The sequence below is a fragment of the Amaranthus tricolor genome, chromosome 16 (assembly GCF_026212465.1).
Source record: "Amaranthus tricolor cultivar Red isolate AtriRed21 chromosome 16, ASM2621246v1, whole genome shotgun sequence".
NCBI lineage: Eukaryota > Viridiplantae > Streptophyta > Magnoliopsida > Caryophyllales > Amaranthaceae > Amaranthus > Amaranthus tricolor.
In genome coordinates, this window is record NC_080062.1 from 17608799 (window position 1) to 17631231 (window position 22433).

At 33.7% G+C, this 22433-nt stretch overlaps 1 protein-coding gene across 1 annotated transcript; it reads left to right on the forward strand.

The window, feature by feature from the left end:
• The first annotated feature begins 14217 nt into the window (after positions 1 to 14217).
• LOC130802728 (putative pectinesterase 63) lies at positions 14218 to 16641 on the forward strand. The gene is made up of 5 exons (XM_057666772.1): positions 14218 to 14372; positions 14605 to 14947; positions 15487 to 15693; positions 15786 to 16027; positions 16167 to 16641. The coding sequence occupies exons 1-5, from the start codon at positions 14236 to 14238 to the stop codon at positions 16324 to 16326; spliced, it is 1089 nt and encodes a 362-aa protein (XP_057522755.1). The 5' UTR covers positions 14218 to 14235; the 3' UTR covers positions 16327 to 16641.
• Positions 16642 to 22433: the final 5792 nt, after the last annotated feature.

Below are 22433 nucleotides of genomic sequence, written 5' to 3' on the forward strand. Positions count from 1 at the left end.
CAAAGCATTTGGGAACAGCAAGCTGCTGCTGCTACATATTCAGCTTCGGCAGTGGATAGTGCAACAGTGTTTTGTTTCTTGGAACTCCATGAAACTAAACATGAGCCAAGAAATTGTACCATACCTGATGTACTTATCTATTTACAAGATCACCTGCATAATCTGCATCACTAAAACCTTTCAAATCATAAACATCACTTTTAGGGTAAAATAAGGACAAGTCATCTGTTCCCTTCAAGTATCTTAGAATTCGTTTAACTGCAGTGAGATGTGATTCTTTAGGATTGGATTGAAATCTAGCACATAAACCAACACTAAAAACAATATCGGGTCTACTAGCAGTTAGATATAATAAAGAGCCAATCATGCCTCTATACATAGTTTGATCAATAGTTGTTCCATTTGGGTCTTCATCTCATCTAACACTTGTAGCCATAGGTGTATGGTTGGTTTTAGCATTGTTTAGTCCATATTTCTTAAGAAGTTCTTTGATGTATTTTTGTTGATGAATAAAGATACCATTAGCAGTTTGTTTAATTTGCAAACCAAGAAAGAAATTTAATTCTCCCATCATGCTCATTTCAAATTCAGTGCTCATTAGGTTAGCAAATTCTTTACACAACAGTTCATTGGTGGCTCCAAAGATAATATCATCAACATATATTTGAACAACTAAAATATTCGAACCACTATTCTTAAAGAATAAGGTTTTGTCAATTTTGCCTCTTACAAAGTCATTTTGAATCAAAAACTTTGATAGTCTTTCATACCATTGCCTAGGAGCTTGTTTCAAGCCATAAAGAGCTTTATCAAGCTTGTAGACATGATCAAGACAAGAGGTAATTTCAAAGCCTGGGGGTTGTCCAACAAAAACTTCTTCATCAAGAAAACCATTTAAGAAAGCACATTTCACATCCATTTGATATAACTTAAAGTTCATAAATGCAGCAAAAGAAATTAAAATTCTAATAGCCTCTAACCTTGCTACCGGAGCAAATGTCTCAGTATAATCAATACCTTCTTGTTGATTGTATCCTTTGACCACGAGCCTTGCTTTGTTTCTAACAATTATTCCATGCTCATCTAGTTTATTCCGAAATACCCATTTCAAACCAATTACCTTTTTGTGTTTCGGTTTGGGTTCCATGTGCCATACTTTATTTCTTTCAAATTCATTTAATTCATCTTGCATGGCTACAACCCATTCGGAATCCTTTAGAGCTTCTTCATGATTCTTGGGCTCGAGTGATGATAGGAACGCAAAGTGTGCACAAAAGTTTCTCATTTGAGATCTAGTTTGTGTTCCTTTATTCAAAGGACTTATAATCAAATCAAGAGGATGATAACTTTGATATTTTCAAGGTTTGGGCACAAATTCTCTTGTGGGAACAGTAGCATGTTCTGGTTCATCAGCTTGATTGACATTCTGTTCAGCTACTGGATCAACTTGCTCGTCTGTGGGAACAGCTGGATTGGGAACAGTCTGTTGGTTCTGAAGTACTAGCTGTTCCTGATCAAGATCGTTCCTTTCTGCCTCTTCTGGGATCAGTTGTTCACGTGCTGTTCCTTGATCTTGCATTTTCATTTCTTCTTCATCATTCTCTAGATTTGCAAGACCTATCTTAAAATTATTTGTATCCTGTTCACTTGACAAAAAGTTAGTTTCATCGAAAATTATGTGAACGGATTCTTCCACACTCATTGTTCTTTTGTTATAAACTCTATATGCCTTACTTTGAGATGAATAGCCAAGAAATACTGCTTCATCACTTCTTTCATCAAATTTACCTATATTTCGTTTTCCATTAACATGTACAAAACATTTGCTTCCAAACACACGAAAATAGGAGATATTTGGTTTAACACCTTTAAGCAATTCATAGGGTGTCTTTGAAGTGATTGGTCTTATTAATATACGATTCAAAATATAACATGCAGTATTAACAACTTCAGCCCAAAAATTTCTAGGTAGACCACTAGCAATTAACATGGTTCTAGCCATTTCCTCTAAAGTTCTATTTTTCCTTTCTACTACACCATTTTGTTGTGGTGTTCGTGGTGCCGAAAAATTATGACTTAATCCATGCTCATTGCAATAATTCATGAAACTTGAATTTTCGAATTCTCTTCCATGATCTGACCTTATGTGAATAATTTGATTATTGGTAGATTTTTGTATTTTGTTAGCAAAAGAAACAAACTCATTAAAAGCTTCATCTTTACTAACTAAAAATAAAATCCAAGTAAATCTACTGTAATCATCAACAATAACAAACACATATCTTTTGCCACTATGACTTTGTGTTCTCATAGGTCCACATAGATCCATATGTAATAATTCAAGTGGTTTAGTGGTGGTCACAATATTCTTTGATTTAAAAGATGACATCACTTGTTTTCCTTTGGCACAAGGATCACAAATTTCATCCTTAAGGAATTTTATAGCTGGTAATCCTCTAACTAGGTCTTTTGATCTTAATGTATTAATCAATGTATAACTAGCATGACCTAGACGCTTATGCCAAAGAAGTGGGTCTTCTTCTATGACACTTAAACATGTTAGACTGGTTTTGGGAACAGTGTCCAGGTCCACAACATAAGTGTTCCCTTTTCTGATTCCCTCAAGAACGGTGTCTCCTGTGTCATTCCTAGAAATAATGCACCCTTTTTGAAGTAAAGTTCATAGAGTTACCTTTAACGCAAAATTGAGAAATACTTAGTAGATTGTGTTTTAAATTCTCGACAAAAAAAAACATTGTCAATGGCATGGGAACATGACCTTCCAACCTTTCCTTTGACGATTATCTCACCCTTCATATTGTTACCGAAGGTTACTGTTCCCCCATCATAGGCTTCAAGTGAGAGAAATTTAGATTTGTCACCCGTCATGTGCTTGGAACACCCACTGTCGAGATACCATGAGCTGTTCCCCCTCACTTGGACCTGAAAGAAATAAATTGTTAGTTACAGGAACCCAGGCTGTCTTGGGTTCTTTGTCGATTTTACAAGAATCTTTTTTCTTAATTAGAATGTTATCGACATAATTTCTGTTGGAGACAGTGTACTGTTCCCTTTTGGTGCACTGGTCCTTCAGATGGCCAGTTCCTCCACCGAAGGAACAGATTCTGTCTCTAGGGAGATCAACGTAAACTTTCTTCTTCTTGTTATTCTTAAAGTAATTTAGGCCTTTTGAATTTTTACTTTTGGCATCTTAAATCTATTTGGGAGAAATTTTGATTTTCCCTTTTTCTCTTGAAATTAATTCAAGTTTATCATAATTGTTACGGTTAGGTTCTAGATTCAACTTAAATTTTGAAAATCATAGCATAAATCTTTAATAGATGCATCATTCAATTCTTCATTTAAGCCTAATAATTTGTATTGTGATAACTCAATATTAAGAATAACATTTTCCTTTTTAATTCTCTCCATACTTTCCTTTAGGATTATGTTTAGGTCCAACAAACCGAAAAATCTGTTTTGGACATCATATCTAAAGGTGTTTATATAGGAGACATGGTCTTTGCTTACCTTGAGTTCCTTTTCTAATTGGAGACACTGAACATTGCAATTTTCAAGTTTAATTTGTGTCTCCTTTAGCAACTCTATTAATTTATTTTTACTCAATTTGGATGGATGGACAAAAAAATGAGTTAGAAGAACATACCTGCTTTATGGCAAAGACATTAATTTCTACCTTTTGAAAATCTTCTTTTTTCAAATACGGTTTGGGTTTGGGAGCAATTTCATGATTGGAGTTAGTAATGGTTACCTCAAAATCTCCAATTTCGATGTCTCTCCAAACTTGATAATTTTCCGCTTTGATGAAAATCTCCATCCTATTCTTCCATTATGTATAGAATTTTTCCATCGAACATGGGCGGTCTTTGAGTAGAATAACCTTCTTCCATTCGCTCGTTCATAATTGACATTTTCGGGAACACCAGAATCTGCCCTCAGGGTTTCCTGATCTACTGGGAACAGGGCTCTGATACCAATTGTAGACTCAATTAGGAACGGGAACAGCAACAAGAGGGGGGGTGAATTGTTGTTGTTACTAGTTTAAGCGTTTTTGCCCTATTTTTGCGGAATTGAATAAAATAAATAAAGCTTAAACTTAGAGCGAAATAATAAAAGAGACAAACGATTTTTACGTGGAAACCTTCTAGGCCTAAATAGAAGGAAAAACCACGACCCCTTGGGATTTCTAAATGCTCCACTATGTTTAAGGCAACTCGTTACAATTACATTAAACATCTTACTTCACTCGAAGCGCATCAACTAGGCCAACTCTTCTCTCTTAAATTGCTTCACTCAAAGCAACAAACTTAGCTTCACTAAAAGCTAATTCTCACCACTAGCTTCACTAGAAGCTTTCTCCTTAGCTTTACTCAAAGCTAATCTCTTCTCTAGCTTCATTAAAAGCTATCTAATTTCCCCCTTAGACTCACCCGAGTCTAATTACAAATTCTCTCAAAAACCCTTACAAAAGGATAATAATTCTCTAAAAATAAAATCAATGAGTTGCACAAGAAAATATTATAAATTAATTGGCATTTTTAAAACAAAATTTTCTTGTAAAAAAATTCTCCCATAGTTACGTATGATTTAATGGCTCATACTAAGGCAAGTTTTTATGAATAACCGAGTCTCTTATTTATAGAGCTAAAATCCCTAAGAATAAGGAATATTCCAATCCATTATTCCATTATCAAAAGATCATGGGAGTAATGTGGATAATGCAGCCATACGGTTATTTGACTAAGTCAAACCAGACAGAAATAACCGCTGTCTTCTGTTCCCTTCAAGCAGCAGTTTCTTCAATAGCTATTCCTGTTCCCCAAATTAATGGCTGGAACGTTTTTGCTATTAATAGAAACGGTTAATCTTAGTGGGAATGGTTGCTTGCTAATTTTTAGGAATAAAAACCAGTTAAGAAGATAGCTAAGACTCATTCAACAACCACTAATTCTATTTTTAGTAAATCCAATATTTACTAAAAATAGATCCTAAAATAAAGGATCTAGGAAAATATGGACGTTAATTCATTTTTTTAAGAAAAACGATTTGCCAATTAATTTTAATAAATTACTACTGCAACAAATTAATTTTATTAAATACATTAACTAAAAATAATAATTAAAATATGATAATCAGAATTTTTAGTCAACGTAGTCAACTTTCAGCTCAGGAACAGTGTGCTGTCTCCAGACTTCAGTTTAGCTAGAACATCCAACTTGGGAACAGTAGACCTGCTGTCTCCATTTTACATCCCAAGCGATATGCTTCTCCTAACCTCTTTTGAAACCTTTTGACATGTACGTTTCCATAAGCTAAATCATAGGTACTATCAACGATCATTATCACGACCGGATATCGACCTGCACAATCTCTAAAAACATGTTCGCTTAAATAAAGTGTAGTCATCATCAAAACTCAAGAGGTCCAACAGATGATATCTCATTTGTCTGATTGTATTGAGAAGAAAAATTTTGTTGGTTTTAAAGGATTGCTGACCTGGATTTTCAAAAAATTTGATGTCCCTTTGGAAGGGTTGGAGTTCCCAATAGGACCCAACATGAAGATAGGTGCAAAGTGTTTACAAAATTTGCACTTAAAATTAACTGATGAAGGGTTGTTAATTCATTATTTAGAGGAGGAAGTTGAAGTTGAATCTGAAGAAGAAGAGGTTGAAAAAGAATAGGAAAAATTGAGGGAAGAAGAACAGGAAGAAAAAGAGGAAAAAGAGCAAGGACCTGTTCCCACTAACAATATTGAAACAGAAGAAAAAGGTGAACAGGATGGAGAAGCTAGTAAGGGGGAAGCAGAACAGGATGGAGTCTTAGGAGAAGATGTTTATCACAATCTCTGTAGTGATTCAAGTGATGAAGAGACTGTGATAGCATTGAGGAGAAAGGCTAAATCTGTTCAGAGGAAGGGTAGGAGGTTAGCCTCGAAACGTAAGGCTACAATGGTTGATGATACCACATTTGAGACCATGCCTGAGTCTACATCCAATAAACCTCCCTCTCCCAAGCCAACCACATCACCACCACATCACAATCCATCACCACCTCAATCACCTATTCACTTTACATCACCACCATCTCAGTCTTCACCAGGTAATGGTTGTGCTAACCCTGATTCTGTTCCTGCAGCTTCTTCAAACCTCATTATCTCCAAGCTCCTTGACCTACAGTCTCAATTCACTGCTTTTCAAGACGAAGTTCGAGTCTCACTTGCTTCAATCGTTGATCAACTTACCCTGATGGAAAACCGTCTTGGTGCAAAGTTGGATACTATTGAAGTGCAGACCGAATACATAGATGAAGAAGAGACTGCTCCCTAATTTCTCTTCCCATGTTTTTAATGATTTGTTGGCTGTAACACTAATCAAACAATTTCACTTTTCCTTTGTACCATCTGGGGTACAAGTTTGTATTTAAACAACTGCTACATTTCTTTCTTTTTTTTTTTATTTCTGGTCTGTGATGACTAACATTATGCAGATTTGATTACTTTTTATGGTGCTTACTTTCATTATTGTTTCTTGCGTTCATCACTCACAAATCTATATGGTTTGTGTTGAGGTTTGATAACTCCATATTCTTTTTGATTGATGACAAAAGGGGGAAGATTATGCACAAACTTAAGGAGAGCTGTGAATACACAGTACATATCTTGATTGATTTATACTGTTTTTTATGGAAATTAATGTGCTGTGTGTGCTGTGTTTATGTTAGCTTAAAATCTGATCATCTGTGTTGATATTAATTTCTTATGGATATTTTGATTAATTGTTTTGACTAATTGTTTTAAAGTTGTTTCTTTGTTTCTTTTGAAAATACTTAATAATTTATGTTTTAGTCAATTTTTGTTTTAGAGGAGTTGTTAGAAAAGGGTTATACAAGACCTAGCATCTCTCCCTGGGGAGCCCGGGTATTATTTGTGAGGAAAAAGGATGCAACGATGCGTCGAACTCAATAAAGTCACTATTAAGAATAAATATCCGTTACCACGGATTGATGAACTTTTTGATCAGTTGCAAGGGGCAGGAGTCTTTTCTAAGATTGATTTACGGTCAGGGTATCACCAGTTGCGCATTAAGGAGGAGGATATTAATAAGTCAGCTTTCCGAACCAGATATGGACATTTTGAATTCACTGTAATGCCTTTTGGATTAATCAATGCACCCGCTGCATTTTATAGGGTTGATGAATAGAGTTTTTAATGCATATCTTGATAAGTGTGTAGTGGTGTTTATTGATGATATCTTGGTATATTCTAAGAGTCGTGAAAAGCATCAAGAACATTTAAGGGTAGTCTTGCAAATTCTTCGAGAAAATGAATTATATGGTAAGTTTTCGAAGTGCGAATTCCGGTTAGAACATGTGGCTTTTCTAGGTCACCTTGTTTCTAAAGAGGGGATCTCTATTAATCCGGCAAAGATAGAAGCAGTCTGAGACTGGCACCTCGAAATGTTACGGATATTGGAAGTTTCTTGGGTTTGGCAGGGTACTATCGTCGTTTTGTGAAGGATTTTTCTCGTGTCGCTCGTCCGCTAACATCCTTGATGAAGAAGGAGAAGAAGTTCGAATGGACCGAGGAGTGTGAGAAGGCATTTCATTTGTTGAAGGAGAAGTAAACTACAGCTCTAGTGTTTACCTTACCTGATCCATCTTTGGAATATTCCGTCTACAGTGATGCTTCCAAACATGGATTAGGGTTTGTTTTAATGCAAGATAGGAAAGTAGTGGCGTATGCTTCGTGTCAGCTGAAGACTCATGAGGTGAATTATCCAACACATGACTTGGAATTAGCGGCTGTGGTTTTTGCATTAAAAATCTGGCATCATTATCTCTATGGTATCAAATGCAAGATCTTCATGGACCACAAAAGTTTGTAATTTTTGTTCACTCAATCCGAGTTGAATTTGCGCCAACGACGTTGGTTAGAACTTATCAGTGATTATGACTTGGAGATTGCTTATCATGAGGGTCGTGCGAATGTAGTCGCTGATGCTTTGAGCAGAAAATCAAGGCATTCAGTCTCGGCGTTAATAACCTCTGAGGAGTTGTGTAAGGAGTTTGAGAGAATGAACTTAGAGATAATCCAAGAAGGGGAGTTGGAAGCCAAGTTGAGTGCATTGTCCATTCAACCTACTTTTTTCGAAGAGATTATGGCTAAGCAACTGGAAGACCCCAAGTTCATTAAACATCGGGAGCAGATCAGTGAAGGGAGAGCTGAAGGTTTTACAATTCATGAGGATGGTAGTCTTCGTTTTAAAGGACGGTGGTGTGTACCGGATAGGTGTGACTCTTTGAAGGAGAAATTATTGAACGAAGCTCATAATTCTAGATACTCAGTTCATCCTGGTGGAGACAAGATGTATAAAGATTTAAAATGCATGTTTTGGTGGTCAGGTATGAAAAAGAATATAGCAGAATTTGTTGTTAAGTGCTTAACGTGTCAAAAGGTCAAGAGTGAGCATAAGAGACCTGCTGGATTATTACAACCTCTAGAAATTCCGGTATGGAAGTGGGACGACATTTCCATGGACTTTGTGTTGGGTTTGCCACGAACAAGAGCCGGTAATGATACTCTTTGGGTTATCGTGGACAGACTTACTAAGTCGGCAAGGTTTATTCCAATGAATTGTAAGTGGGATATGGAACAACTTGCTCGTGCTTATATTAAGTACGTGATTCGTTATCATGGAATACCTCGTACTATTGTTTCCGATCGGAATACTCGATATTTGTCACATTTCTGGAAATCACTACAACGAGCGTTGGGGACCACCCTTCTTCATAGTACGTCCTTCCATCCAATGACCGATGGTCAGACGGAACGTGTCAATCAAATACTAGAGGACATGTTGAGAGAGATAGCCATGGAATGGCAAGGTTCATGGGATGAACATTTGGATCTGGTAGAGTTCTCTTATAATAACAGTTACCAAGCTACGATTCAAATGGCTCCGTTTAAAGCACTTTATGGTCGTAAGTGCTGTAGTCCTGTATGCTGGGATGATTTTACTGAATCTTCACCTTAGGTACTGATATGCTTGTTCAAATGTCTGAATAAGTAAAGTTAATTTGCGAGAAAATGAAAGCAGCCCAAGATAGACAAAAATCGTACGACGATCTCCGACGTCGGCCTGATGAATTTGAAGTGGGTGATAAGGTTCTACTTCGTGTGTCTCCAATTAAAGGAGTAGTTCGCTTTGGTGCTCGTGGAAAGTTAAGCCCACGTTTCATAGGTCCTTATGAAATTGTGGAGAAAGTAGGGAAGTTAGCCTATCGGTTAGCATTGCCTAATGCTCTGGGTAAAATGCACGACGTTTTTCACATTTTTCAGTTGAAACGTTATGTCGCAGCCTCTTCTCATGTATTAGATCCAGAGCCGTTAGAACTTGATGAGAGCCTAACCTATGAAGAACAGCCTGTCCGGATATTGGATAAGAAGGTCCGTAGTACTCGTCGGAAGGATATCACCATGGTTAAAGTGTTATGGTCCAATCACCGCTCACAAGAGGCAACCTGGGAGACGGAAGACTCCATGCGAGAGCAGTATCCTCACCTTTTCTCTCAGGTTAGTGAGTTACGGGGACGTAACTTCGTTAAGGAGGGTAAAAGGCAATAGGATTTTCGCGCGATTCATGTTTTGGATTGCTTTGTGTATGTATGTATAGTGATTAACTTCGTTTTACTTGTTTTGTGGTTATGTGTTATGATAAGTGTGGTTTTGGGGTCAAAACCTTTTTAAGGGGGGTAGTCTGTAACACCCCGATATTTTTTTTCCCGATATGTTTAATAATTTACTAGTAATATTATTTCCATATATATATTTTATTTATTTTGGGCTTGGTCATGAGATTTGCAATGCTTTTTGGCAATTAGAATTATTTGGGCCCAAACTTTTCCTTAACCCATCTTTTATTTTCAAAAAAAAAAAAAAGAAAATAGGAGGGACTCTTGGTGGAGTTTGTAACTCCCTTAGAATAATGAAGGATCAAGGCATTAATCCCATATAATTTAACCCTTCTTAATTCCTTAATCATTTTTATTTTGACATCCTTTCATTTCTAAAGTTTCCAAGGACAAAAAAAAAAAAACAAAAACATATCCTCTCAAAATTCCTCCTAATCCACATATCTAACTCCATTACCCTTCATCATTTGGCTTTTTTTCTTTACAATTGTAAGTGTAATTCTTAATCTATGTTGATTCTTAAGTTTTAATTTCAAATTCTATGATTATTATATGTTTTATCTTATAATTCATGTTTAATTTATGAATTTAAAATTTCATGTATGATTTTGGGATATATTTTTCTATCTAAATTGATGAAGGATGTTTCTTTTTAGAGTTTTTAGATATGCATATATGTGAACAATAGGATTGGTTTATGTGATGGGTGATTTTGAAATTTATATATAAATATGAATGTTCATGTAAAAAAAATGTGTGTGTTTTTTTTATATTTGGTGGAAAAGTTATTTATTTTATTGGCTAATATGAGAAATTTATAATTTTGCTAGAGAAAAAAAAAATATACAAACATGTATAAAGAAATTATTGTTGAACACTGAATTTAATCTCAATGATGGTTCATAAGAATTATATAAATTTGGTCATTGATATTTAATAGGCAATATACCATTTGGAATTCATTTGTTGATGAATTTTTGTAAATCCCGTAGGGTTAGGGAAATGGTAAAAAAAATATGTTTTTGGAGCTCTTTTTGGCATGAAAATAGGTTTAAAATACTTAGAGTACATTATAAATTATGAAAATTGGTACCCGAGGGTTTTGACGCCTTCCGGACGCAACAGTGAAGTTGGAATTTCAGTTTGACAGTGTTAACATACTGTTCTGGACAGAATACTAAATCTGAATTCTATTTGATGTTGTGTTGTGATGAAGTATGTTGTGTGATCATGAATTGTTTGAAAGTGTGTCTTGATGTTAGATGTGTGTATGTGTGTGTGTGTGTGCGCCTTGATTGTGGTTTGAGAAAGTGTGAATATATGCTTATTCTCGTATGTACGATTGAATCGTGTAGGAAGTCGATTTGTGACGGGAAGTTGATAGGTTCATTTAATATTTGCTTTTGCTTTCTTATGGTACGTACACGCAGTAAAACTTTGTATATCGTGGATTGGTTATTATAAAGGAATAATGATAATAATAATATATTGAATAAAGTGTGAAGGTGATGTTATGCTTTCTTATTCAAGAGATATGATATCAATAACTTGATGAGTAGAGGTAGCATGACCTCACTAACTTTAAAGTAGACGTAGTATGATGTTGATTGGTGGAAAGATTTTACTCGCGGTTTGTGGTGGCATTATGAGCCACCGCGGGGGTATGCATACTTAACCACAGGCACCGAAGTAAGGCGTGTTGCCTATGGTAGAGACTTGCTTAGGGGTTAGCTCCCCCTAATGTATTGTCTTACTCCTAAAGTTTGGGGTTTGGTTCGGCAGTATGGCCGGAAAAGTACAGTAGTATGGCTGACTGACTCAATGAATCATTTGAAATTTATTAAAAAGTAAATATTGAACTGTAGCCGACATATGGTAAGTTTTCATTGTGCTTTATGCTATAATGTTAATGTTATAAGAGATGTTTTTGCTGACGTGTACCTTTGATCTTAACGATTCTGCGATGATGTTGTTTTTCCTTTCGGGGTTAATAACTAGCAGTGCGTTAAGTTGCAGGCTGGGGAGTGAGGATTACATTTGAAGAATACAAGAGATAGAGTACGGAAGGATTTTAATTTTGAACTTATTAGCTTTTTAGGAATGGATTTATTTAAGAGGCGACTTCGCTCTCGAGATGTACTCCTTGGACTTTTGGTTTCATATCTTTATCCGCTGTAAAGACTACGATATCACTAATTAATCTACAATAACTCTAGTAGAACTCGATCCGCAAGTTTTAACTTTAAAAATTTCGTTTTCTCGTGCCTTTATGACATCTTGGTTAAACTCGGGTCTTGCTTGGTTTTCTTTTAAAATATAAAAATTTCTCTTTTAACGATCCGAGTTTTTCCGGGATGTTACGACACTTATCTCCTCATTGTAGTGTCGAGTCTCGCGTTTTAGAATGATTTTATACACTTTACGCATGATTTTATCTTGTTTTTGTCTCCATGGCGTTCTGAGGTAGTTTCAGGTATTTTTAGAGATTTCAAGGTATTTACGTTGCGTACGAACTAGGATGCTTTTATTGAAGATTAGACACGCGTACCGAAGCATTCCCAAGCATTCCAAATCATCCCCAAGGTCCCCGCAAAGCCCGGAAACCATCTAGGACTTCAAAAGATTCAATTGGACCAAGAAACAGGGAGATTCGACCGAATCACATCACGATTCGGTCAAATGGGACATGATTCGGTCGAATGACTTTCCAATTCGGGCGAATGGCTTCAAAACTCTAAGGAAACGTGGTCAGACTTGCTGGAAACCCCGAATGGAGCCCCATTCGTTCGAATAGTCCTTCAAGTCGGTCAAATGGACCCCCCAGACTGCGTATTTCTATTTCTTTATGAGCTGAACTTCGAGGGCTATTAGGGCTTTTTTACCCTTTTTTTTCCTTAGCTTATAAATACCCTTTGTATCTGAAATAACAGAGGATGCCTAGTTTGAGTGCCTTTGTGCCTCATTTTAGATCATCAACCCCTTTAATGCTTTCTCTAGAATTTTCCCTAATATAGATTTATAGTTCTTCATTTATGCTCTCATCTACTTCCTTTATGTAAGTTTACATTTCCTTTATGCTTAAATGTTTTTCTTGTTTTCATTTATGCTTTCCTCTATTACTTTTCTAGTGTAGAGTATTGCTTTATTGTCTTTCAATTCCTTTAACGCTTTCTTTATTGTTTTCTTGCTTTCGATGCTTTCTTTGTTCATTGCTTTTGTTTCTAGTATGTTAGAGTAGTTTCTTTAGGGGTTTTATGTTAGAGAAACCCTAGGTTTGGTCTTGTCTTTAATGTTTAGGATTATTGTTGAAGTTGATGATGGTTGTTGATAGATATTCAATTCGAATCTTGTCCTGCCACTCCTAGAGAGACATAGGGCGATTATAGGTCGTTTGCGTGGCTTATAGGGTTACCAACTTCCTCTCGATATCTAGAGTGTCTTGATTGATTATCGTTTGAACTCCCTTGACCTAACTTATCTTTATTTCCAATAGACTGTCTTAGGGTGGACCTATTCTAGTCCTCGCTTTTCCTTCATTGTTTAGTTTAGCTCTTTATTCTAGTCATTAGTTTAGTTCACCCACCAACCAACCTTCCATATAACCTTCCCACACCAAGTCTTTAGCCTAACAATCCTTGTCCTTGTGGTTCGACCCCCGACTTACCATTACACTCGTTGTAGTAGTATTGGGGTGATTATAAATATTGTTTGTATAACTAGGCTTTTTTAATATTAACGACGTGCTAGAAACTGATTATCACCTTCATGTGCAGCTTCATAACCTCAAATACAACAATGAAAATGTACTCCCTATGTCGCTCTAAATAATACCGTGTTTGAATTCGTACTTCATACGCATCTCAGAATTCGATATATATAGACAAATCTTACGCATTAAATTCTTAATAGTGTTATTAAGCGTGATTTACATTTATTAATTAACTTTTAAGTCCAGTGGCAATTTTGTAATTTTTTAAACTACAGGGGCAAATATGTAATTTTGAAGGGGGGTGGCGATTAAATGAAAAGGGGTGGCGAAATTTAGCAACTCCCTAAAAAAATTATTTTATCAAAAAGAATCATGTCGACAAATGTAATCTCTTTTTTCGTCCATCCCCGTTTTTTCTATCAACTATCTTTCATCTAATTGTTTAACTAACTTTTTTTATAAAAAAATATCTATCCTTTGATAACAAAATACAAAAATTGAAAAAAAGCTAATATTGTTGTCATTCCTATATAAAGAAATACCTACATAACCCTACATTTGTAGTGGCTCGAGGAAAAAAGGCTAATATAAATCATAACATCTATTCATATACATCACATTATATGATGTGCAAGTATTTTTATAGAACCAAATCTAATTTTAGTTTTTCATTGATTTGACACCATTGTTTTTTGAGCGAACAAGCTTTTTCTTTGCCTAAAATTCTTTTTATTTCTCTCTCTTTACCCTATATAAGAAAATTATTTTGCACAATTAACATAAAAAGACAAAAAAAACAAAAAAAAACATAATATGGAAGGGAAAATTAGTCTTGTTTTTGTGACTTTTCTACTGATTAATGTAGCATTTACAACATATGCCCAAACTTTAGTTCCACAAACAGCTGCAGAAATTAACACCTGGTTTCAAACTGCTGTCAAACCAGTCGGGTACATACTAAATACACACTTTTTATATCTTTCTTCTTTAAATAAGATGTTGTTGGAATGAAATAATGTACACTAGTCCACGAAATATTATTTTGAAAAGAAATTATATCGAGTATTTTCGATGCCTTTACCATTTAAGATTCTCTAATATGCAAATAGTTTATTGTTATTTAAAGTAGTTGGAACCTTATCTATACGCTAAGAATTTATTTATCGTTTTAAACTTTTGTAGCCAACAAACAACATTGGAACCAAATGTAATAGAAGCTGAAAATGGAGAGGTAGAAACCATTGAAGTAAAGCAAGATGGAACCGGAAAATTTAAGACAATATCTGATGCTGTTAAACATGTTAAAGTAGGAAACCTAAAGCGCGTAATAATAAAAATTGGTCCAGGAGAATATAGAGAAAAAGTTAAAGTCGAAAGATATCAGTCATATATTACATTTCTTGGAGATCCAAAGAATATGCCGACAATAACATTTGCAGGAACTGCTCTTGAGTATGGGACAGTCGATAGTGCAACTCTAATTGTTGAGGCTGATTATTTTGTTGCTGCAAATATAATTATTTCGGTAAATCTCTTTTAGCCTTTGATAATTGCTCAATATTTTAATACTTTTAAGATATCAAATCTTTGTTCTTTTTGAGTTATACAAAATCAACATAAAAACAAGTTTATAAAAAATGTATTTTTTTTAAATATATATAAAGGAAAACAGAAAAGCAAAAAAATTTTTTTTAAAAAAAGCTTTACACTATTTATGCAAAGAGAATTTCAAGAAATCTAGTTATTGTGTTTGAAATTGACCCATGCTATTTTTGATATTTAAGAAATAATTTTATCTTAAAAATTCTTTATATTTAGAAATAATGTTTCAAGATTAAGAGTCTAGATAATAATCAAAAGGTTACATGATGTAGTACGTAATACACCCAATATATAATTTTTTAAAAATGGTATTAGTTTGCAAATTTATGAAATAGTTAGACATCATTAGATGTAATTAATATTTATATAGTGTTGAATATTTTTACTTATTTTTAGTTTCATTTCACATGTCATTTTTTTAATTATAATATGTGGATGCCATTAAAATATTTTAAAATGCAGAATTCTGCCCCAAGGCCTGATGGAAAAGCAAAAGGAGCACAAGCTGTTGCAATGAGAATCTCTGGCGACAAAGCTGCATTCTATAACTGTAAATTTATTGGATTTCAAGACACTCTTTGCGATGACAAGGGTAACCATTTGTTTAAGGATTGTTATATTGAGGGTACTGTTGATTTTATCTTTGGCGGAGCTACATCACTTTATTTGGTATGAAAAATTTCCTTTGTTATTATTATATTATTTTTTAATTTAATTAATTTATTCTCTTCATTAGAAATAATATTGATTAAAAATCACAGAATTCTGAGATTAAAGTGTTACCGGGAGATGATATGGCGGTGATAACTGCTCATGCTAGGAAGAACGAACAAGAAGCCGGTGGATACTCTTTTGTCCATTGTAAAGTAACCGGAACAGGTGGTAATACACACTTAGGCAGAGCTTGGTTTGAAGCAGCTCGAGTAATTTTCGCTTATTGTGACATTAGTGATGTTATTAAACCCGAGGGATGGTCCGACAACAACAAGCCTGAAGTTCAAAAGTAAGACAATTATTTCTCATTTTGCATTGTTTTAGCAACATGATTTTTCATTATTTTTAAAAATCTCACTTTAGTTTTATGAAATAATTCATACGAATAAAAAGTTGTGGTTGACATGTATTACTAATTGTATATGTAGAACGGTGTACTTTGGAGAGTTCAGCAACACAGGCCCAGGTGGAGCAGTGGACAAAAGAGTACCATATACAAAGAAGTTAACAGAATCAGAGGCTAAGACATTTATGAGTCTTGAGTATATTGATGCAGCTAAGTGGCTACTTCCAGCTCCTCAACTGTAAATATTACATCTCGTATAGCCAAAAGGGGTGAAATGGAATTCAAAAATAATTATGAAAATAATGAGTTATGTTTTTAAACATATGAGTCTAAATAATATTGTTACATTTTCTATGAAAATTCTCTATATAAAAGAGATATGTAGCAATTTTATTAGAGTAGATGTTAGTACAATTTGTATTTTGATTCAAGAATATTTAAATGTTAGTCAAAATAATATGATTAGTTAGTCAATTACATAAACTAACATTTTATTTTGAATGTAGTTTTATCCTCTACACAATGTGGGAGAGTTTTCAAATTGTAATTTCAATTTCATCACATATCTCTAAAGAGACATTTATCAAATTGTTATTGTAAAAAGTAATTGTATTTTTTTAGTATTGGAATTTGTAGTCCATTCACATAACTTCAAATTTAATTTGAATAAATTGTGTTCTTAACAACCAAACGCCACCTCCTAAACTGCAAATATAATTTTTATAAATTTTTATGATGCGTACTTAAAGATATTGAAAAAAATAAAGTGAACACAAAATTAAAGAAATGAGCTAAGTTTCTTAGTATTTAAGAGTTTGATTAAAACTTTTTTGTTTTAACAATTCGGCTATATTAGAGGAAAATCATTGATTTATAGGTATTAAGAATTGAACTAAACTCTAGACGTTGAGAATTTATTACAGAGAAGAAAGACTATATGTTTTGGGAAATTAGAGATACTATGTTTTAAGTTTTTAATTTACTTTTTTACTAATATTTTTTCTTAAAAGCATTTTTCTAGAAACATAAAAAATTTAGAAAAAAGAAAAGCAAAGAGTTAATCAACTCAAAACAATGTGTTATGCTAAAATTAATTCTCAAAAAGTTAAAGATACAGGAAAACAATTGAATTATGATACGCGAAATAAATGAAATTATTATGAAAAATATTGTAAATTTTTCATGAATTCCTCTTTGAAGGTAAAGTCATTAATTTTATTTCTATGATACTTTATAAATATAAAGTTTTGTATTTTTTCTTCGTGAAATTACATCTTAAAAACTTTATAGGGACCCTATTTTTTCAATTGGTCTAGGACTTATAAAAAGTTAAGGACGATCCTACTCTTCTTATGCCTTTTTCTCTAACACCAAATCTCTTTTCTTATCGTCTGAAAACGATGATGTATTAGAGTTCGAACAATGTGTTTCGAACTCCAATATTGCCAAGATCGAATGTATGAGGTTTAGTGACAGACAAATTACGCTATCAATGATATCGATGTTTATAGGAGAAAGTAAAGCAATAAAACGACACAAAAAATTTAACAAGGTTCACCAAACTTAGGCTACGTCCTCCGGTGTGTAGTATCTCTTATATTATCAAAGGAGTTCAAAGAACTCTCAAATATGGAGAATTACAATAGAGAAGAGATATAGGCTAGTGTTTGGCTTGGGGTGTATTTTGTGGATATTGATCACAATGTGAATGAGAGCTCTCTATTTATAGGAGAGATCACACTAAGTAACATTAAGTATATTAAACCTATGAATAAATGATAATGAAACATCCACAAGAACTTGAAGAGTCAAAAACAACATCTTAGGAGCGTCAGAGACATCGCTCGACCAAAGCAGAGGCTCGCTCGGTCGAGCAGCCTGGTCGATCAGACTACAGGAAGTTTCTGGTTACATTCTGTCTGCTTGCTCGACCCATTCTGGCGCTCGCTCGGTCGAGCGAGCTAGTCGAGCGACACTTCAGAGGGCTTCTGACAGTATTGCTCGACTTGCATAGTAGAGCATCTTAAACCTTTGAACTTCTTCATTAGGTCCATAACTCCTATGATTAACTCATACTTCATTACCTCATTAATCTATACTTTAATCATCATCATAAACCACAATCATCAAGACTCATCTTAATACACCCATTCATGACATACTTAAGGGATTCTATCCCAAGAGTCACCACATGAATGCACATACCAAATGTGCACTCAAGTCACACCATTCATAACATCGTCCTTCCTTAATCACTTTCAAAACCTAGATTCTAAAGTTTGGAGAAGGGATGATGGAAGATTGTCTAGGGTGATTGGAGAGAAGAAATTAGGAATGTTCATAGACAAGGAATGTATCATAACAACGTAGTTTAAAAAAAAATAAAAACAAATATTCCATGCATTATGTGTATTATCTACATTTTATTTTAGGTTATGTTCCAGCTTTGTATAACTTGAATAAAATACAATTTTATATTTCTTTAAATTTGCTATAATTTTTAATGTTAGTTTGCCCACTTATAAATCTAGTGCCAAAATCCAACTACTCTCTTTCTTTTCTTTCACACATATTTTAACTTTAAAATAACCATACAACACACTATCTCCTGAAGGTAGCAGTTAACAAATTATGTTTCCACCTTCCTCTTCATGTCATCATCAATTGAGAAAACCACCTTCATTTCTTTTTGAATTGAAATTCAGATATACCATTTCATATTTTAGAATTGATTAGCATGAATTGAAATAGAGGTTTGTAGATTCAGTTTCTTCAATTTTAATGCAAAAATTGAGGTTTAACTTATGGAGTTTATAGTATATGGCATAAAAAAAATAAAGGAATTATAATTTTAAAACAGTGATAATGTTGCAAAGTGAATACTTCCTCCATTATGAAATACTCGCTATATAAGGATTTTTAACACTATTCATCTTTCAAGTTTATTTTATATATTGTGGCTCATGTGTAAGAAAAAAATGTTGGACCTCTTGAGTTTTGATGATGACTACACTTAAGCAAATATGTGTTTAGAGATTGTGTGTAGATCAATATCCGATTAATTGTGATCGTTGGTAGTACCTATGACTTAGTTCATGGGAATGCACGTGTCAAAAGGATTCAAGGAATGTTAGAAGAAGTATATCGCTTGGGATGTAAAATGGAGACAGCAGGTCTACTGTTCCTAAGTTGGATGTTCTAGCAAAACTGGATTCTGGAAACAGCACACTGTTCCCAAACCAAAGTCAGCCTACGTTAACTAATAAATTCTGATTTTTATTTTTTAGTTAATGTATTTAAATTAATTTGTTGCATTTATTTATTATAGTTAATTGGAAAAAAGTTTTTCTAAAAATTCTTTACGTGTGGTTTTCTAAAAATAATCCTTTATTTTAGGATCTATTTTTAGTAAATATTGGATTTGCTAAAAATAAAAATAGTGGTTGTTGAATGGGTCTTAGCTATTATTCTTAACCGGTCTTTATACCTATAAGTTAGCAAATAACCATTCCTAAGTATAACCGTTTCTATTAATAGCAAAAACGTTTCTATTAATAGCAGAAACAGTTAGTACTGGAACAGGAACTGCTGAAGAAACTGCTGCTAAGGGAACAACGGTTATTATTAGGGAACAGCGGTTATTATTAGGAAACAACGGTTATTATTAGGAAACAGCGGTTATTATTGCTTTAACCGTATGTTTGATTTATTCAAGGCTTATGGAAATAACCGTTTGATAGTGTAATCCACATTTTCCCCATGATCTTTTGATAGGGAATAATGGATTGGATTATTCCATTTTCTTAGCGATTTTAGCTCTATAAATAGTGGACTCGGTTATTCTTCAAAACTCGCCTTAGTATGAGCCATTAAATCATACGTAATTTTGGGAGAATTTTTACAAGAAAATTTTGTTTTAAAAATGCCAATTAATTTATAATAGTTTCTTGTGCAACTCATTGATTTTATTTTAAGAGAATTTTTATCCTTTTGTAATGGTTTTTGTGAGAATTTGTAATTAGACTCGGGGGAGTCTAAGGGGGAATTAAATAGCTTTTAGTGAAGCTAGAGAAGAGATTAGCTTTGAGTAAAGCTAATGAGAAAGCTTCTAGTGAAGCTAGTGGAGTGAATTAGCTTTTAGTGAAGATAAGTTTGTTGCTTTGAGTGAAGCAATTTGAGAGAGAAGAGTTGGCCTAGTTGATGCGCTTCAAGTGAAGTAAGATGTTTAATGTAATTGTAACGAGTTGCCTTAAACATAGTGGAGAATTTAGAAATCCCGAGGGGTCGTGGTTTTTCCTTCTGTTTAGGCCCAGAAGGTTTCCACGTAAAAATCTTTTGTCTCTTTTGATTATTTCGCTCTAAGTTTAAGCTTTATTTATTTTATTCAATTCCGCAAAAACAGGGCAAATACGCTTAAACTAGTTTAAACAACAATTCACCCCCTCTCTTGTTGCTGTTCCCGTTCCTAATTGAGTCTACAAAAAATATAGTCAAGTGGAATCTTGTTTGAATCGTTTAAATGCATAATTTCATAATATTAACTTTTTATAATTTTTAGATGTGTATAATTCAATATATAAATAATTAAAATAACACATTGGATTGCGTAAAAAGTCAAATGTAGGAAATATTTATTTCTATTCAATTTTGAAATTCTATAGATAAATGATGAATATATGTTCTTTGAACAAAATTTGGTGTAATAATGTTTAAGAAAAAAAAACTCTGCGTCAAGTGTTTCCCTTTCGATGTTTATACCAAACAAACGATAACAATAATACTTTATTGTTACCTTTCCCTTACTTAATCAATTGCATTCCATTACATTTTCACCATACATACCTATTACAAACTAATAACGCAAAATACAACATTACAATTGAAAATTTGTATTTTTCCTTTTGTTGATGGCTAAAATAAAACTTACAAATTACAATAAATATAAACTTGAAGATTATATTTGTAATGACAACCGTTACCCAAAAACTTGATACTTGTTTTAGGCGTGTAATCACTTTTCTTTTGTGATATTTCCACCATAAAGGTACTTGGGTTTTTGACTTGGAAATTCACAACTAGATACAAACAACACAACAGACCCTTAGTACTTAGGGTATTCACTTAACAACAAGTGTTTGATGAATTATAAGCTTTGGATGTTCTAACAAAAGTTAATTACTCTCTTAAAAGAACACACGTGAAAGAGTAAGAGCAAGAATTGTTGTCATTTATAGCGTATAATGGTCATCGGAATGATAATTAATTAAATCAAATAAATTAATTAATTTATTAATTAAGTGAAATATCCCAATATTGCAAAATCTTCATTTTGTACAAAAGTATTTTTTCGGATCGGGAAAAGACTTGCGGATCGCGAGATTTCAAGATAAAGTTTCTGTTTTGGAAGCTAAGGTCGCGGCTCGCGACTTTGGTTGCCACCCGCGACTTTCGCGTTTGATTTTACAATGTTTGTTTTATTTGGTTTTATTAGTTATGCAATAACTATCTACGGTTAATATGGTTATGTTAACTGAATAATTGGGATGGATTGATTTAATATCGACATTGATTCGTGAATTGATGTTGTGGTGCATGAAGTGACATATTACATCACGAATGGTTGTATGCTTTTCTATAAAAATAGAAGGCATGTGTAAATTATTTTCTTACATGAGATATACATGGAATATACATGTGAATTCTGAATTTCTTATCCTCTCTAGCACTTTACATGGAGAACTTGCAATCTTCGATTGTAAATTTCCATTTTCGTCTTCCACTTAAGTTTTCTCATGTCGTTCTAGTTTCCTTGTGCTAGAAATTTAGTGAAATTCTTTGCATCTCAGAACATATTTCCGGTTTATATTCCCAAGCACCGTAGTAAGGAGGAAATGATGTTTTAGGATAGAGCATCTCGCCTAGAATTTATATCAAGTCACATACAAAATCTTCTTGTTACTATGTTCGATATATGGTGATTCCCTATGATGAAGTTCACATTTGGTGTATGTTAGGCAAATGTTTGAACTTGTCATATGTTTTTGTAAGCTACTAAATTTATGTAACTTTATTTTAAAAGTTTGATTATTTATTTAAAGTCACAATTTACATGTACACCCGAATTTCCTCCCTTCCTTCAGGATTTCTGGTTTAAGGGGTTGGAAATCGTGAAGGAAGGGAGGAAATTCGGGTGTGTTACATTACAACTATCTAAAACATCAATTTTCTAAAGTAAGTATGGCAAGTCTCAAAGTTTTAACCACAAACTTTGTCAAAATTGACAAATTTGTTCGGAAAGTTTTAAAGTTTGCTTATATGAACATTACACCATGATTGGGTGATAAGATAA

Coding starts and splice junctions, on each gene's coding strand:
- LOC130802728 (XM_057666772.1), top strand. CDS start 14,236: ATGGAAGGGAAAATTAGTCTTGTTTTTGTGACTTTTCTACTGATTAAT. Junction 15,694..15,785: donor GAGCTACATCACTTTATTTG/GTATGAAAAATT, acceptor TAAAAATCACAG/AATTCTGAGATTAAAGTGTT. Junction 16,028..16,166: donor AACAAGCCTGAAGTTCAAAA/GTAAGACAATTA, acceptor TTGTATATGTAG/AACGGTGTACTTTGGAGAGT.